General features: G+C 38.6%; 2 protein-coding genes across 3 annotated transcripts in view; one reads left to right on the forward strand and one right to left on the reverse strand.

Annotated features, from left to right (window-relative positions):
- Positions 1 to 6,994, reverse strand: part of LOC135472134 (H(+)/Cl(-) exchange transporter 4-like) — a 52,660-nt gene extending 45,666 nt beyond the window's left edge. The window contains exons 1-2 of one of the 2 annotated variants that reach the window (XM_064751489.1): positions 6,872 to 6,994; positions 2,606 to 2,853 (exon numbers count right to left, since the gene is read on the reverse strand). In XM_064751489.1, the coding sequence (XP_064607559.1) occupies positions 2,606 to 2,825 (220 nt within the window). In that variant the 5' untranslated portion in view covers positions 2,826 to 2,853; positions 6,872 to 6,994. The remainder of the gene's footprint in view (positions 1 to 2,605; positions 2,854 to 6,871) is intronic. The other variant, XM_064751490.1, reaches the window with a different exon arrangement.
- Positions 6,995 to 7,294: 300 nt separating this feature from the next.
- On the forward strand, positions 7,295 to 19,349 carry LOC135473511 (serine/arginine-rich splicing factor 2-like). Its single transcript, XM_064753360.1, has 5 exons — positions 7,295 to 7,709; positions 8,405 to 8,579; positions 15,086 to 15,465; positions 15,860 to 16,129; positions 16,678 to 19,349. The coding sequence occupies exons 1-4, from the start codon at positions 7,384 to 7,386 to the stop codon at positions 16,038 to 16,040; spliced, it is 1,062 nt and encodes a 353-aa protein (XP_064609430.1). The 5' UTR covers positions 7,295 to 7,383; the 3' UTR covers positions 16,041 to 16,129; positions 16,678 to 19,349.
- Positions 19,350 to 19,663: the final 314 nt, after the last annotated feature.

Below are 19,663 nucleotides of genomic sequence, written 5' to 3' on the forward strand. Positions count from 1 at the left end.
CATTACACGTACTTTATTATTTAATTAGTAGTAATCAGACACATACAGCAGGACCACAATTTAGCACAGCTGTACTTATCATTTTATCACATTTCCCTATTTTATTACACATATTTTTGTTCTTGTCACCAGCATAATTCCTTACCTGTCCATGTTCTCCCAGACTGCAGAACATGTTCCAGCAAGGACACGGCAGTTCCAGTTTTACCCCCTTTCCCATGATTTAATTCCAGACTTAGGTATTACCAAGGGGAAAACAAAATTCTCATGTACATGAAGCTGTACATAATATAACAATCAGTACACATGCAGACGTATAGACGTAGGTGAACATCTCTGCGTGACAACCAATGGAAAGTGGAAGTAAAAAAATGCTGGATAGTTAAATATCTTTTACAAATAAAGCAATTAACGCAGCAAAATCTTTTCATACAGGAGTGTTAGCTTTTTCAATGGAATTCCAGACAATAGTGTCACTTAAAAATGATGATGAATATATTTTTAATAGTTTTGCATTGTTCCTTCCATGTGCCATCTGTTAAGAGGAAATGAGCATCAGTTTAAAGAATAATGGATACGCATAAAAACTCAGTCATGTTGACTGGATAGATTAGGTATATCTTCTCGGTATACACTTATTCACTTATTGTGTTAAATACAGAACCTTGCATATTCTGTTAGATACACAGCTTTGTATTTTCTGTTAGCACAACCTTATATATTCTATTTGTTAAAGAACCTTGTATATGTTCTGTAAGATACAGAACCTTGTGTTTTCTGTTAGATACACTGCCTTGCCTATTGTGTTTGTTAAAGCACCTTGTGTATATTGTTAGGTACAGAACCATGTATTTTCTGTTCGCTACATAACCTTACATATTCTGTTTTTAAGGAAACTTGTATATACTGTTAGATATAGAACCTTGTAATGTGAGAACAACAATACAATTCATGGCTTAACTCAGTAGCTAAAAACACCATTATGCAACTACATCATGAATCAAAGAATAAATGAATACTTGGGGTTTTATGTGGTACAATTTTTCAGTCATATGATGACGAGGAGTCAGTAGGTGTGTGTACATAAACTGTCTTCTTGTGGTAGGGCGAGTCTATGCCGCCAAAGTGCTGCCCCCACTAAAGTATCATGCCAAAGACACCAGATACAACACCATACCCAGTGTGTCTGACACCAGACCAACCAGTCTTGTTTCCTTGCTCTAGGCCCCAAGATCACGTATTAGGAAGGTGAATAAAAATGTATCACAAAAAAAAATGATGCATGTACAAATAAGTTACAAATTTAGCCCTTAAACAACTAGTATCTGGAGACAAACTATTCCATTATTTTTTCACACATTCAGTAATTTTATCAAATTATTAGTTCTTCTTGAAGTGTTCAAACCTCTTAATCTCTGGCATTTTCTTTCTTTTTTTTTTGACCATACCAGTGACAACCATAAAGTAAATAATAAAATATATTAAAAAAATTAAAAACAACACATTTAATTATATGCCTGCCTACACATTTTAATAATGAACCACTGGGCTGAAATTTTTTCCATTTTTTGTAAAAACAATTATCAACACTGGACACTTAATTAGCTCATGTGGATGTTGGTTATTTAAAATTTCTATTTCTAATTGTTGGATGTGTCATATAATCTTCTCAATCTCAGTCATATCTACTCCAACTATACCTTTCATTTGGATTAAAATATGTAAGTGAACAGTCTAAAAATATCTAAATTCACAACATTTATGCAGGCAAAATAATGGGAATTTATAATCCTGACCAAACTCCCACATGAACAAACCAATGAGTAAGACATATGTAAGTTTATATATCCCAGTTTTAGTCTATAGGTTAAATCACTGGGCCAAAATCTCGATTTCTGAACCAGAGTAATGCCATTTAAACTCTTGAAGTGAGATAACTGATGGAACCTTAATAAACTGGTTCACACAACACAAAAAAAGCATGCCTTGGGCTACAATTTGGTGTAAATTTTGCAAACTTCTGACTCTCATAGTTTTCAATTTAATTCTTATATGACATGAGCCTTCCATAAAGAATGTAGCAATGACAAAATTAAGGCAGGTATACTACCATTACAGTTCCCACTAGAGTTATGTCCCCTGAATACGCAAACACCTCTATGCAGGTGTTTAATAATACCTCGGACTATTATACTAGTACTACTGTATATAATAGTATATCACGCTAGTGCATTGTAAGAACATTAATACAAAACACCTAATATCGAACACACTATGTTAAAATGCCACTTGTTGGGAAATCAATTTTTTTAATTAGTCTTCCAATCTGAAAATTTCACGCAGAAGCCTATTGTTATTGCTCAAATCATTATTATTTTGTTCTGGAAGAATTATATAGGTAATAACTGCTGCGAGAGGAGCGTTGGTAAACCCATGAGCACCTGCAGGTAGATGGCAGAACTTCCCATGTGTGATAGGAGATCTGGGTTTGAGCTCACAGTGACCCCATTTTACCATACGTATTTATATACGTGGATACGTTGTTTTTTTTTTGTTTGTTTTTTTGTACTTTTGAATAAATGTGTGTAGAATGACTATGGCTTACCATGACTCTTGTCTGCCACCTCATTGTCCAGATCTGCCCGAGGATTTGTCTCTGATATATCCAACATCTCGTCGTCGGTGCTGGAATGGATGCTAGCGTGGTCAGACACAATTCCGTTTGCTCCTCCGGTCCGGAACGAGGTCATCTGTGGAGGATGGCCAAATGTCTCCTCACAGTCGGCTAAAAGAGCATCAGTTTCCATTAATGGAAAGTCTGACATTCGAGATTCATCAACAAATGACACAGAACTGAAAAGAACAAAGGAAAACTGTTACAACATGCAGCTGTGGAGTGACTGTTGGGCACAGACACGCTTACAATGAGCAGACAGGAATGATGCAAATTTACAGGATTCAAAATACCCTAAATACGCTCAAATTTTGACCAAAAAAGTACATAGAGGCATATAAATGTCACCCAATTTTTTTTATTTTCGATGCTGAAACTTACAATTTTCCAGTACAATATCATCCCATGTTCCAAGCAAACCTCAATACACCCTTCTAAACTAAATATAACTCTCAGAATACGAAAAAATGGGCAACTTAGTCATGGACGAAATTGATAGTCATTTAGTCGGGACCTAAATGTACTACATAAGTCTCAAAATCAATTTTTGCAATCTGCTTTTCAAATGGACAGCAGGTTTAACCAAGTAAAAAAACAGCCTTGAAAGCTACTTTTTTTTATCACTACATGAGATGTTCATGTCACTATATAGGTGATGACTCAAAGCGTCTACACAGCTGGAACCTATTTTTAGTACTCTAGGTAATATCAACAACATATGTATAAAACAATATATATATATATATATATATATATTATATATATATACATGCATCTACATGTGAAATACATGATAGAGCAATCACACACAAAGAGGGAGAAATGTAATCTTTTGATTTCAGCACTACTAATATCTGTCTTAAAATTATCCTAGCACATTATACTATCTAGTGAGTGAGAAGGAAATCATATAGTTTAAATTTTAACATGACAAACAGAACTAAATGACAGGGAAACATACATTTAACAAAGATGGGATCATGCTTTGTATTAAACACGGGGATATTCATAGAAAGACCTGCAAATATGCAAATATACATGTATGAACTTACATAAAACTGGAGGTGACTAATAGTTGGAGAGACACAGGTAACCATTTCTACACTTATATGTACAAACAAGTTGAATTAAAGCATCTTACATATATATGATTAAGTTTTCCGGACTGACATAATACGAATAACTAAACCTACCACTCCAAAACTCTGAATTTTAGCTTTGGCTTATTAAAGCATGTCAGTTGGTCATTCTGTTTGTCCATTGCTTTTGACACCCTAGCTGTCTTTCAACACTGGGCCTTCTGTCTTTTAATAACAACCACTCACTTAACCAGGGGCCTGAGTTCAAATCGACGCCAAATCCTCCGTGACATTACTATGAAGTACGCCATACTGTTGGGAGACAAGTTGTCTTTTAAGGGGGAACCCTTGCAAATGGCCACACAAGCATACTTAACTGAATATAATATTCTCCCTAAAGCCATGAATCATGGGAGTGGGGGAATCTCAATTTAATTTTTGTTGTCCAAGGAGTGGATTGAGCCCAAACTATGAGCCGTGATGAACTAAAGTCTATGCCTGATTTTGCCACAGCAAGAATATTTGGACATCTTTTCACATGTGTAGTCCAAGCATTTATGAAACTTTAGTTAAAGAAAGCAAAATCTCCTGAAAAAAGCAAGAACCAGCATGAATTATGCCATCGATCTGGTATGTACACATGTGCTCCTGTTTATGTAACTTTTACTAAAACATTCCAGAAGAGAGAAATCTTTAAATTATTCAAAACCACTACTCTTACGATAAGTTTTTCTGATGTGGACATGATAAAGTAAGACAACTTTTGCGTTACCTATTTTTATAGTGCCTTGATATTTGTATCATAACTGCGTGTGGAACAAATGCTGCAGCAATATTATACAACAACCAACCAATGCATATAATGCAAGTGAAAATTGCTAACAATGCAGCACAACTGCAACCACTATATTTTATGCTAACAATCAATATTATGTGTGATATTCAAGTCAACCTCTAAATGATAACATATAATACTTCTAGGTCTACACAGATCTAAAACACACTGTAAGAAAGTGGACGCAGACAGAAAAGATATTTTGTTCTGGACAGCATACAGATTATGACCCCATGACTGGGGTTGAATTTGAAAACAATTTGTGGGTGCATAAGTGCATTTAGATTCACAAAATGCATATATGCGCATGCACACATGCATCTTCAATTATGAACCCAATTTTCAATAGTAAAAATGCATATGATAATGTAAAATGTCATCAACTTTATGACATTCAAAACACGTGCCAGATATAGGAAGAGTGCATGCTATAAAAAATCAATGTATGATGTGTTTAATAAAAGTGATCTAGACAGGGAAACAGACAGGAAATCGATACAGATACCAGGAAATTGTTTATACAAACATCTGAACACAACAACATGCAACTGTTAAGGAACAGGTTTACTGAGTAAATACACCACATCTTACCTCTCTAATAAATGACAGATGCAGCAGTCTTATGAAGCTCAAGAGCATGGAAAGCAAAGGAAAGCTTATTATACTAACATACTACCATAGGAACCTGAGCACTGGGTTAATAAAAGTGACCAAACATTATAAGAAACTTCTGAAGAAAGGATTGATCAAGAAGAGCACACGTTCTACATGTACGCTGGTATTAAACAGGCAATGTTGGACTAGCAGACCCATATCTAGTTATATGACCATAGGCCATTAAGAGCTCCCTTGGTCTTCAAGGATATATACTTGCTACATTTTTTCAGTGACTATGCACAGTGTTATTTTATGCATACTGTAAGAGATTTCCTCTGTCCATTTTAAGAGATGTATATAAAGTATCCACACAATTCACCTTCATTCTAGTTAGAAGTCTAACAAGTACAGTGAAAGGATTGCTAAATGATTGTGTAACATTCAAATCTACAACTAGGAGTAATATGTCATGCATTCTGTTCAATAATTAATTAAATTTAAATGCATCATTTCTTTTTCTGCAAAAGAGCAACTGCTAGTAAGTACAAAACTGTGGAGGTACATGTATGACATACTCATAAGGCATTCTCATTTCTTTATTTATTTGATTGGTTCTTTTATGCTGTACTCAAGAATATTTCACTTTAATATCATATACGATGGTGGCCAGCATTATAGTGGCGAAAAAACGGGCAGGACCCAGGAGAAACCCACGTAGCTAGCAGACCTTCCCACGTACGGCCGGAGAGGAAGCCGGCATGAGCTGGACATGAACTCACAACACTGGTTAGAGGCTCCTGGGCCAATGTGCCTAGCAGTCACGCAAACTACATCGGCTTTAAAGGTCCACCATTTTCATTTGAAGATGATAGTGTTAATCTACAAGTATCACAATCAATCCCCCTCTGCATTAGGCCTTTCAGATATGATAAACCATGCATTGAACAACTCTTATCATACACACTTTTGACTGTAGTAAAGGCTTAGTATAGGAATACAGTGGACCGATAGATTCCCACTCTGTTAACACTTTTACTCCCAGTGGGGATCGCTTTGGCCATGTCATTCTGTCCTGGCATTGTAAGGACTCTGACTGGAGTGAGCTTGGTGGCTGTCCTTTACAGGTGAAAGTGGTATAAGTAACAATATTAGCATTATTAGAGTGGTCTCAGCTAATTTTCAGCCATAGAATCTCTTCTATATTGTACTAATACCCAGAATTAAGTGTAAATCCCAAATAACGATAATACTGTAAACACAAAGTAGTGTGACACTCAAAGATACTTCAATTTTATTTGGGTTTAGACTCCCAACATATCATAATACACCTTTAGTGAGCATTTGATCTGGTGATTCTGCCTAGCTCTGCACGTAGTTACTGCATTGCGGATATGGTGCCTTGGGAGCATCCAAATTTTATGTAACTGCGTCTTACCAAGAAGACAATGCAAGCTCGCACATCCAGTTCACTCTGTTTAAAAGAATGAGTCTCGCCTCTTATTTATGTCGATTTAAGTTCGAAGTGATGTAAATGTGCTATTTTTAGTCGACAGAATGGAACTGAACATGTGACACTGAGTGACAGCGACACTGCACGGGCTCTAGCACCAGACAAATCCACATGTTTAGATCGAATTTCAGTTCTTCTCTCGGGATTTCGTTGCTAGTACATTGGGGTGCACTTACCGCTGAGTTATTCCAGACAAGCACAAGTAGTTATTAGAATATGGCTCATACACTCAAGGCAATACTGCTAAATTAGGCCTCCCCACATATTAAGTCACCAAGATACATCCATGTTGTTTTGCTTTATTTCCGCCTGTAAAACGAGGCTAGTCGGAGGCTCAACACGAGTGAGGATAATTTCGTTTCGAACACAACGTTCGAAACCTAAAGTTAAACTGAGATATTTTACACCATTTCTCTCCCCGCTCCCCCACCTCCAAGTGCAACGTTGTTACAAAAATTTGGTTTAAAAGTGTTGATTAATTACAGGCTCCAGGGAGAAGGATAAATAATGGAAAAACAAGTTTACAACGATTTGGGTTTTTTATCCGCCAGATGGCGCTGATGGTATTTTAGCCCGAATCCTTCAGAACCTCATTTTTTCCCCGCTCTGGTCATAGAAGAAAGAACCCGCGGGACGAAGTTGGTCAGAAATTAGAAATTTGCCGTTTTTTAATCTACAGACTACAGCCATGAGTTACGGACGAGGTCCACCAGACACAGAGGGGATGATTTCCTTGAAAGTGGACAACTTAACGTACAGAACCACGCCAGAAGAGTTGCGTCGTCAATTTGAGAAATACGGCGACGTGGGAGACGTTTACATCCCACGTGATCGTTTTACAAGAGAGAGTCGAGGGTTTGCATTCGTTCGCTACTACGATAAGAGAGACGCGGACGATGCGATGGATGCCATGGATGGAGCGACTTTAGATGGAAGAGAGGTGCGAGTTCAAATGGCGAGATACGGACGACCGGCAGAGCCGTACAGACGGGGTCCACCAAGGAGGTACGACAGGTAATCTCACTCAGTCACTCGTGGAAATGAAAATGGCTTAGCCTAGATCGCGGGACCACTCGTCTGCTAAGGATAGACCAGTTAGATCTTTCAACACGCTCAATATGCCATATGTAGCTATATCCAGTATGGGCGAAATATGTAACCCAACAGCATTAACGTTATTGTGAAATGTAGCCCCGAAAGACTCAACTCCTTTCGTTATATTTACCTGGGGTTGTTGGAGTCTCGACGAAAATCCAGGCCTTTTCTTTTTGTTATTGAACAAGCCTTGTGTCTACGAAATTAATACTGTTAGCGTCAAGACTCCAACGACGTTATGCCAGTATAAAAAAAGGAGTTGGAGTCTTTTGGGGCTAGATGAAATACAATTTTTGGCAGTTGTTAAGACAGTGGTGTTAGTAAATGCCTGCTTCTCAGATGTTCATTGTGAAAACTGCTTCTTCAATAAATTTACGTCACTTTACCACCTTCAAGTTTAAAGCTTCCCAATTTTTTTTATCTTATTAATATTTAGGGTAAATTGTAGTAAAATACGACGATCTCTTATGGGTGACTTTATGAGTTGCATAGTTGTTGTTGTTGAGTAACATGGTAACAGAATAATTCAAAATGTATCCTGGATCAGGATACCAACAGAATGCTGCTAAAATGGTAAAGTGCTTTTATTTAAGCAAATGTATGGTGTATTTCAGATCTAGATCCCGTGACCGAGACCGAGGACGAAGACGCCGTTCCCCAAGTCGGTCAAGAAGCAGGAGTCGTTCACGTAGTAGATCTAGGAGCCGCTCCGGGGATCGCCAGCGGCGCTACAGCAAGAGTGCTTCGAGGAGCCCTTCACGTGGAAACTCTCGCTCACGCTCCCCATCAGTTGATGGAGACCGCTGAGTGTCCTGGCGAACCGTAGCAGTGTGATCAGCTGTTCGATGGAATCATAGTCGATTCTCTGCTGACATGGACTGAATATTTCCACCAGACTTAAGGTTATTGTCCTTTTTGGTGGTTTTCATTGAAAATTGGAGAATTTCTTTATTAAGTTCATAGGAGATTTCGGCTAGAGTAAAGAATTGGGTGTTATCATGTGGTGGAGAGATTAAATGGAAGAATCTGCTTTTCACAATGAACAGTGTGTTTAGGATATATTAAACACAGGCTGTATAAGTCATTTTCGCATTTCAGACAACTGCCTTCTTTTTAACTGAAATGTTTTGAGATCTTGCATTACATGAGAGCTGGGTGCTAATTTTCACTCAACAACCTATGCTTTAACCTATCGGCGGCATGTTGGCAACATTAATTATCTGTTTCATTGAAATTCTGCATTGGTAATTGAAAAGCAGCTGCAACCTCAGACTTCAAAGGCCACTGTCTGTGACTGGGTGCTAATTTGACCACGCCTACTATGTTGTGGGGAGTGTAGTGGCACGTATCCCGAAATGCGAACTTGGCTTATACATGACCCAATTCTTTACTTTTCCCCGAAGATTTCTTTTTTTGATATGTTTTGGGTGGGATGTTTGCTGAAATGATATAAAGCTATCATTTTTTTGAATCCATTTCTTGAAAGTTGTACATTTGTCATACAAAAATACTAGGGTTGGTAGTCTTCATCTTAGTTTTACTGGATTGTATGTTTAAGAAAAAAATATGAATCAAAGAAAGGCAAAATGCGCTTTGTTGTATTCTTAGTCATCTCCTTTAAGTTACCTGCTTCATGATTTAACTGTAAATGTACATGTTTTGCAGACTATAGTTTGCAAATTATTGCCTTTTTATACAAAAAGAAAAAAAGAAAAGAGACATTCAGTCATCTAAAATCATTGCGTTTGGATTTTAACATCAGTACAAATAGTATTTGTGGTAATAAATTGTGATCTTCCAATATTCTTTATTAACTGAGTGTATTTTTGTTATTCCCCACCATCTTAGGTGATGTATGAAATGCTGCCGTCTAAATAATGCTGAATCATCAAGAGAGTTTGGGGGTTGGTGATTCAGCTGCGACCCGCATTCCTGGGCTGTATTGCAGTATGGATCCTGTCAGCGGCGTAGCAGTATTGTGCCTGCCTCAGCAGTATAGCAGTATTGTTCCCGCCGGGGCAGTTTTTGCAGTTTGGCAGTTCCTGACCACAATATACATGTAGCAGTATTGTTCCAGTCAGCAGAATTGCAGCCCTGAAGCAGTATAATTCCCTTGTGTACGACCAGTTTCACACCTGTTGGCAGTATTGTTCCGATCACCTGTATTGCAGCCCTAAAGCAGAATAATTCCCTCGTGTATGACCAGTTTCACACATTTTGGCAGTATGGTTCCAGTCACCTGTATTGCAGCCCTAAAGCAGAATGTTTCCCTTGTGTATGACCAGTTTCACACCTGTTGGCAGTATTGTTCCAGTCAGCAAAAATGCAGTATTGTTCGTGTCTGTGCAGTATTTCGGCACTGTTCCTGTAACTGGGGTAACGGCGTAGCGCCTCACCTGACAAGCCTTGCATCTCAGTGTGGGGCTCACCATCCCTCGTAGCTGATGGAACGCCAATGCCCTCTACTTACTTGGAAAACAATACCAGTTGTCATGATCACTTCAAATGTTATTGAAATGACTTGTATATAGTAGATAGAGGACTCTGTTGTTCCATTGGTTTACAAGATTTGTTTCCCTTGTAGAGAGCTGTCGAGCCCCATTACAGACATCTGAGTAGCAAACATCAAAAAGATTCATAGTAGCAGTTCTATCTCGGCCAACTGTACTGTTCCTTCCAGCTGTTGATCAATAAAAGAAAAAGCATGATGGCAACAATTGATAGGTTAAAACAAGCACTCATTGAGGAAAAAAGGGATAGGGTTCACCTTGAAAAAAATGATGCGAATGTTGTACCATATTCCACCTGGCAGCAGTGTTGTCCCTTCTAATGATGTTGAAGCGTTTGTCATGGCAGCATCAAGTCATTATTGTTTCTGTATAAGCTGAATCAGCATTTCTGGAGTATTGCAAGTTCATGCAGTTTTAGGGGAAGTAGACAAGGACTCTTGCTAACTAACGTTGCCTAAAACAAGTGATTTTCATGCAACTGCTGAAGAGGCCATAGAGCAGATGGACTGATAGTCTCGACTATGCAAATTGTATATTCAGTCTAGCAACTACTATAAAATCTCGCTTTTTAGCTGCATTAGCCTGTGAGATCTCCCACTTTGTCTCTTCAGAAATTGCTTGAACTGCTGATTCTAAGATCTTTTTGTGAGAAGTAAAAGCAATGCGGTTCTCATCAGCAGTGTAGCTTTTTGGACTTGATGGCAGTGTTGCAGTTTTGTTACCAATCGCAGTGTTGCAGTTTTGTTACCAGTCGCAGTGTGGCAGTTTTGTTACCAATCGCAGTGTGGCAGTTTTGTTACCAACAGCAGTGTTGCAATTTTGTTACCAACTGCAGTGTTGTAGTTTTGTTACCAGCTGCGACACTTTGTTACCAATGGCAGTGTTGCAGTTTTGTTACCAACTGCAGTGTTGCAGATTTGTTACCAACTGCAGTGTAGCAGTTTTGTTACCAACTGCAGTGTAGCAGTTTTGTTACCAGCTGCAGTGTGGCAGTTTTGTTACCAACTGCAGTGTCGCAGTTTTGCTACCAACTGCAGTATTGCAGTTTTGTTACCAACCGCAGTGTTGTAGTTTTTGCTTTGGCCTTGAAGTAGTGTTGCAGTTTAGTTCTTGTCGGCAGCTAAACAGTATTGTTCTCAGCAGTAGCCCTGCAGTTCTCATCAGCGGTGTTACAGTTTTGGTGTTGTCAGCAATGTAGCGGTACTAGGAATAACAGATGTCAGTTTGACAGTCATATCAAGAGTAGTACTAAGTTTGTGGTTTTTTCGTGGAACAGTGTATCCAAGTCTGTACCTTGAGTGGATCATAACCAGCCAGGACTTGCGTAATAAAAGGTAGCACCTTAGCTGTGTCAGGATGAATTAATCATGAAGATAAACGAGTTAGTCCACTCTATCCAATGCAAAGTTGTAAGTTTTCCCACGATGTGGCTGGAAAATTGCTAGTGTGGTGTTAAGCCATATTCATTCATTCCATGTTGTTGGAGCTGATATTCTCTACACTTTTGTCAGTAAACGTGTAGATAATCTGATGGATATTGTGATGGATATTGTCAAATGTGAAGTACTGGGCATGGTTGTTCAAAAGTGTATTAGCTAATATTGGTATTAAGGCATATCTTTACGATTTTAACAAAACCCAACAACAAACAGTTGTACAGAGACCAAAATGGAATTGTAGCAGACTTAGTTCATGTTTTTCAGACAATTTTCGACAACCTGGGCCTGGAGACATTCTTGTTGAAAACAGTATTAGAAAGATGCCTGCTGTGAGAAGGATGGTTGTTACTGTTGTGATAAAAAATCTGATTACAGAATTCTTAGATTAACATGAAGGGTTTCCCCAAGGCCCACCATAATGCTGGTTGCCGATGTATAAGTGAAATATTCTTTACTTAGACTAAAAAAACACCGCAGTTGGATTAACAAAAATTATTTAATAATCAGAAAGGCGCGAGCATTCAAACAGTCTTTTCGGAACGTAGCAAGGGGCAAGTCTGTTGGGATCCATTCTTGGGAAGATAATCAATATATGCCTTGCATTGAACTTGAAGAATTTGCAATCTGTCACCAGTATAAAGCCTAACGAGTTATTTGATAGTGTTTATGTCGCGAGGTCAAGTTTATGGGAGAAGGAACGGGTTATGAAAGTTGAAAAGATGTTACTCTTGCAGAAGTAGCAGATTTACAGTTCACCCAAAAATGAACGTGAAGGTAAAAATGCATCCACACTGCAGATCATATATATATATACACAAAGTGGTGCAAAACTTCAGATGTTCAGTAAGATTCACTTGATTTCATTCTAAGCATATAGTGGAACTGCACAAATTTGTTATACATTTAGTGTAAACATGGTTAAGTTTTTATTTCTTTTATTGTTGCAAACAATACAATTTGGTCATGATTTCAAGGTTAAAGGTGTAACAACATTGCATAGGCAAACAAAACGTTCATGAGTGTAATAGTGAATTAGTAGTAGTCCATATACAGCTTGGTTTGAAGTGTACATTCCTGTCGGAGAATGTTGGATTTATGAGTATTACACATCAGAAAACTTTCACGTGCAAGGACTAGACGGACGGCCACATTGATATTTTAATAACCAAATACTATTTTCCTAGTGTATGGACGGTGCATCACAAAGTAAATTCATCTCCTGTAGAGTTATTTCGTGTATTAGTGTTTACAAAGGCAAAGCTGTCTTAGCATGGCCAAGTCTAATATACGGACCATTTTCAGTTTCTAGCAAATGCTTATTCTCAAGTTTGTGAGAATAATTCAATGAAGTGTTGGTAAATGTTATATATGGTAAATATTTTTTAAAATAAAAATACTAATTTTATCTAATTTATGATTAAAATATGACAGACCTAGGGTTTTCCAGACTTGTATAACTAATCTGCAATAGGTTTCAAGAAAGTGTGATGAAATGTGTTCAGGTTAAAACGACATTATTGAACCCATGTCATGAATCCATACTGGGATAAACGGAGTTTAACTGTGTAGTAGTAACTGACAATCCCAGATGAACTAAGATTTTTCACTTGGACGATGACGGTCAGTTTATCCATGGGTGGAGGAAATACTCTACAGCGCATGTGTCGTTCTCTCTGCCTATCTTTTGTTTTACATCACCTGCTCCTCACAGGGTACGCGTTGCTCTCTCTGCTTGTCTTTCGCTTTACATCACTTACTCCTCACGGGGTATGCGTCGCTCTCTTTGCTTATCTTTTGCTTTGCATCACTTACTCCGCACAGTGTATGCGTCGCTATCTGCGTGTCTTTCGCTTTACATCACCTGCTCAGAGCGTACACATCACGCTCTCTGCCTATCTTACTTTACATCACCTACTCCTCACAGTGTCTGCGGCACTCTCTCTGCCTATCTTTCGCTTTACATCATCTACTCACAGCGTACGCGTCGCTCTTTGCCTATCTTTCGCTTTACATCACCTGCTCAGAGCGTACACGTCCCGCTCTCTGCCTATCTTACTTCACATCACCTACTCCTCACAGCATCTGCGGCGCTCTCTCTGCCCATCTTTTGCTTTACATCACCTACTCACAGCATCTGCATCGCTCTCTGACTATCTTTCGCTTTACATCACCTGTTCAGAGCGTACACGTCGCGCTCTCTGCCAATCTTACTTCAATTCACCTACTCCTCACAGCATCTGCGGCGCTCTCTCTGCCTATCTTTTGCTTTACATCACCTACTCCTCACACCGTACGCATCGCTCTGTATCTTTCGCTTTACATCACCTCCTCACAGCGTACGCGTCACACTCTCTGCCTTTCGCTTTGCATGACTACCACCACTTGTAAATTTTGAACAGAAATCTTGAACAATGCCGAGGTCACTTGGGTAACCTTAATGAGGCAGTGATATCGGAAAACACGATTAGTCTCAACCTTTGTTTCTAACAACACTTTATATACATGCATTCTTTTTATCTAGACAACATGATTCTAACCAAAACATAAAACAATTTTATTGATGAATTCTGATAAAATTGTTCCACAGGAAGACACTGATGACTGAGGCTAGGCCTAAACAAGCCAATGCGAGTCTTGCAGGTTCCAAAAGTCAAGCTTGTCTGTTGGTGGCAATGATGGAACATGCGCCGTAAGAAATATGTTTGCATCACTGCGACAAGTAAATTTTGTACGGATATCTTGAACAGTGCAGAGGTCACTGTGGTCATGGTGAGGCAGAAAGTGATGTAGGAAAAGACAACAATCTCAACCTTTGTCCAGTAATACATTTGATACATGCATTCTCTTTATCCAGAGTAGGCTTATATACAACATAATAACCAAAAGCTGAAACAAATGTGTTCATGAATGCAGATTAAATAGTTCCACAGGTTGAAACCAAACTTCGCGTGACTGCGATTGGAAAGCAAAAACCATTAACTGCTATACGAAGCCCCGTTGTCCACATCGGGGCATGTGCTAGGTGTCTAACATTAAATTCCCGATTTACATCATTTGTCACACATTCTTAAATTTTACATTTTCAACTAATTACCAGATTTTAATAAACATCATTTCTGATCCACTGTAGTTGATAAATGTTTACTATGATCAACACTTCACCTGCGGTATTCGGCGCAACATGCGGGATAGCTGGTCCTAGCGATTTCAGAGTTCAGCTAGAGTGATGTGCCCCTTGTACGCTTTGTGTTTTCGTGGTTATCCAGTAGGTGGCACCTCTTGTGCTTTATCCGGAAGAAACGAAGAAAGGAATACAGAATCCCAACTTTACAGGTCTGTGAATTAGACAATTCAGAAGATGAGCTACGGGCGAAGTCCTCCCGATACAGAGGGTATGGTTTCGCTGAAAGTGGACAACCTAACATACAGAACCACACCAGAAGATTTGCGTCGTCAGTTCGAAAAGTACGGCGACGTTGGAGACGTATACATCCCGAGGGATCGTTACACGAAGGAAAGCAGGGGCTTTGCGTTCGTTCGTTATTATGATAAACGAGATGCGGACGATGCGATGGATGCTATGGATGGTTCAACATTAGACGGGAGGGAAGTTCGGGTGCAGATGGCGAGATACGGGCGACCGGCAGAGCCTTATAGACGGGGTCCTCGGAGATACGGGGGAGGTGGTGGCGGAGGGTATGGAGGAAGATCAGGCGGCAGAGATAGGTATGCCCACATGTAGCTAATTTGTGATCAACAATTTTGAATGTATTGTTAAACGACGTTAAGCCCCAAGCAAACATGCATGCAGTTAGGTGTATGAAGGTAAGTTTTCTCCATCATGAATACCGTAATTCTTCAACCTTTTCAACAACCTTTGCAGCCGATATTTTTAAATATTCTGGGAGAACTATGTAGAGAAATAATTTGCGCAAGTTTTTAAAGCTTGCATTTTAAATGATACGCTGAAATTATTTTAGCATCATATTTTCTCAGAAAAACGTGCATTATTGGTTGAAAAAGTAGAAGATTTAGTCATTGTGCATATTCTTTGCATTCAGACCTTTTGATATATTATTTATTGAAGCAGTTTTAAAGACAAATTTCCATCTTTTGTCAGATCTAGATCTCGTGACAGAGGTAGAAGACGCCGTTCCCGAAGTCGTTCAAGGAGCAGGAGCCGTTCACAAAGCAGGTCTAGAAGTCGCTCAGGAGATCGTCAAAGACGTGCTAGCAGAAGTCCATCACGAAGCCGGTCCCGATCCAGATCTAGGTCAGCATCTAACCATGGCGACGACTAAGGAACAACTCTGATCAACATGGCGTTGTTATCTGACTCAACACAAAACCAACTTGTGGAAGATTTCTTCTGAAGCCTACAGTCTACAAGGTTACTGTCAGCTTTTTGGTTGTCACTGGATGACTACATCCTTTGTTTCTATACTACCCATACTATGCTTTGTAATGTTGCAACTCTCTTAGGTTGTCCCACCATATTTATATTGCATCTTTAGCTTCATTTCATCTTTCAAACTACATTTTAGAGGATGTTTATAAAATGTACAGATATTTTTTTTTCTTCTGAGGTCCATGGATCAGTTGTTCAAATACAAATATGAAACATAATGATTTTTTTTTTATAGATTATGCCTTTAAAAAATTGTATGTGAGGTATAAATTTGAAATCTTTGATGAAAATTTCTTTGGTAATGTTTAAAGTGTCAGAATATGAAATCATATCTGAAAAGCTAATTGATATATTATTTCATCCTTTTGCATTTTTAGTTGTATTGACAAAACCAGTATGTGATTGTCTATCACTTGCTGCTAGTATGGTAATACTTTTAAATTCTATATACTCATTCTTTTTCTTAATAAATCATTATTTGCCTTTATGCTTTATTAACAGTGTATTTTTATCATTTCCCCACATCTTAGGTGGTGTATAAAATGCTGTCCAGTTTATAATGCTGAGTCAGAGTTTGGGGTTGGTGAGTCGTCTGTGATCTGCAATCCGGAGCAGTGTAGCAGTATTGTGCCTGTCAGAGCAGTATGGCAGTATCATCCCCTGTTGGAGCAGTATTGCAGAATCGTTCCTGTCCAATTACCATGCTGCCTCAATGGGAGCAGTAAAGCAGTACAGTTCCTGCCAGCCGTGTAGCTGTGTCCCTCATGTCAGAGTATTGTGCAGTATATTTCCAGTCAGCAGTATCGCCGTATTGATCCTGTGCAAGTAGTATGGCAGTATTGTCTGTGTGAAAGAAGTATGGCAGCACCACTTCTAAAATTGATCACAAACACTGAGCCAGGTATCTGTACATCAGTTGCGGAAGGTGTCGAGATCATCATGTAATGAAGTGGAGGAATGTTTTTGAAAATCTTAAACAAGTTACAGCAAAACCTCGTTAAATTGCTTTAGAGGGGAAAAAAATTTGTACCCTGAAACACACCTGTTATAGGTTATTTCTTTTCTTTGGGGCTAGATTGTGGGTTGATCCCACAGTGTTGCCCTAAAGCTAGGAAAAATTACCCCCTCCTTGCCCTTAACTGATTTGATCATGAAACACTATTAAAAATTTCATGGATCAAATTTAGAATTGACTTTCTATTCCTACCCCTAAACTTCGCACATCAGTGAAGCTTCAAGTTGAACCTAAAACAAATGAGCTATCAAGTTTTAAAAATTCATTGCCTTTAGCAGATTTAAAACTTGCAAGTACTAACTGAAGCATTCCCTAACAGTGTTGGGGTAAAGTAACTTTTGGTTGGCAAATATTTGAATACAGAAACCAGTATTACCATGACATGCTAGCTTTAGTGGACCTTTCATATGACAAGGTTCCCATGATTTGGCAGTTTGAAACATAAATGTGGTACAGAGTTTCCACATCAGGGTTATAATCCACAGTCATTCATGAAACTGAAACAAACAGGCCAAGGTGACCTTTCCACCACATTACTTACAGCGAATGGCTTAGCATGTGGTGGTCTTGTTTGTGTTTGACGTTTCAGTGGCACTCCATCTCTTCTTTACAGTGTCCAGGTTTGTACATCACACAGGGGTCAGGTGGCAGGGTCTAATCCACTTTGAATGATATAAATTCACACATAGGGCCCGCATACCTTGCTAATATGCGACTTGTTAAATCATCGCTTCTGTTCCTTTGTCGGGGTAGGACGTGCATTGCCAATCAGTGTCAATCATTGGGTATGTCACAAGTGGTATTTTAGTTGAATGTGCGGTTTCTGCAAATGGACTTGTTTCATTTGAGGTTGATATTTTCCAGATGAGTTATCAAGCCTGGAAATAATGTTTAAATTGGGATAGAGCGCAATGACAAGTCTTCCAGCTATTCATAATATAAAAAAATTTACAGTGTTATTTACATATGATATAATAGGGCATATTTGGTGTAAGAAGACTTACCTTCAATTAGTCCATGGGCTAGGCATGATATTGATACCACCTGCGGTGGCCAGACCTAATTGGTACTAACATGTTTGCAGGGTCAGCAGAAGTAAATTAAGACATGATAGCCTTTCTGCAATGCTTCATCCAAAGCTTTATCACAACTATGGATGTAGTGAAATATGACCTTATGAGGCATTGTGCAAATTATAGAAAGCAAGAAAAACGTCATTACATCGTGGACTTGCAAAAAAAATATAATAAGACCAATTTAAAATGGTAGTTTTATGAAGCAAAGAAAATTTAGCGGTAAACATTTTGTAAAGCATTTCATGTACGCTATTAGCTGATTATTCAGTTGACCTGTACATTTACATGTAAGATTTGGCAAGGTTTTCAGCTGGGTTGATAACCGTTTATTAACAGTTTATATACTGTTGTACTGCTGATATTAACTCCCATTATTAGGGTGAGTTAAGGTAGATTAGCTCGGGTAAATAAACGTTCGTGTTATTTCCTTACTTCTGATGGACAGGTCTGAAAGTATAATGTCGGAGCAAGCCTTTGATCAGATTTTTGACTCCATCAAGAAAGTTCCGCTAAACACTAAGATCAAAGGCTAAATTAATCCACAATACTCTTTGCAGAGTGTAAATGTCTACTTTGCAGGTAGACAGAAAAAAACTACTCTGAAGTGTATGTAAGATTAAATACCATTTTTCAAATTTTAAAAACCTATTAAAACCTTTAGGACACTTTATATGTGAGTGGCCATTTCTGACCATATTGTGAACAGTAACGTCACACAAGGTTTGTACCACTTGATAGATGCAGTCTGCTAAACTACTACAATAAAATGCACACACATACTTGTATATAGCCACAAGTTCATTAACTGAATAGACCCTCATGCAAATTATTTCGTAATGGATATATCATTTGTTGATGAAGACACTACTATGCAAATGGAGCACCCAGGCATCATTCATTATTTTGATGACGGAATCCTTGATCTCGCTAGGTCAGGTTCGTGGAACATTCTACAACGAGCAATGGACATTAGGCAACATGACTTGAACATGGGCAAATTTCAAAAATGTCATGAACTGCCACTACAGTAGCATTTGCAGCATGACAAGGACTTGACCGTACTATCCAAAGGTGTGTGTGTGATTACCTGTAACTATCACTTCTACATTTTCTATGGATACGCCAACTAATTCCAAAGCGTTGTTTGATAGATCTCAAGATATTCGCTCTTTAGAGATGAAATTGTACGCATACTCTCTCCCAGCAGTAAAGCAGACAAAGATGTCTCAAGGATTATCATACAGATGTGGTTCTTTAACAAACGAGCCTCATATCCAGTTTGCTTAGCTTGGTGCCGATCACAACAGACAGAATAGCAATCCAAAAACTTGACCAAAGTATCTTTTGCCCTACATAGACTGACCTCGATGCTGTAGCCGTGCATTAGAATCCATAGATTGTATACAAACAGGAGTCCTCCAGAAA

Source organism: Liolophura sinensis, chromosome 8 (assembly GCF_032854445.1).
Source record: "Liolophura sinensis isolate JHLJ2023 chromosome 8, CUHK_Ljap_v2, whole genome shotgun sequence".
Classification (NCBI taxonomy): domain Eukaryota; kingdom Metazoa; phylum Mollusca; class Polyplacophora; order Chitonida; family Chitonidae; genus Liolophura; species Liolophura sinensis.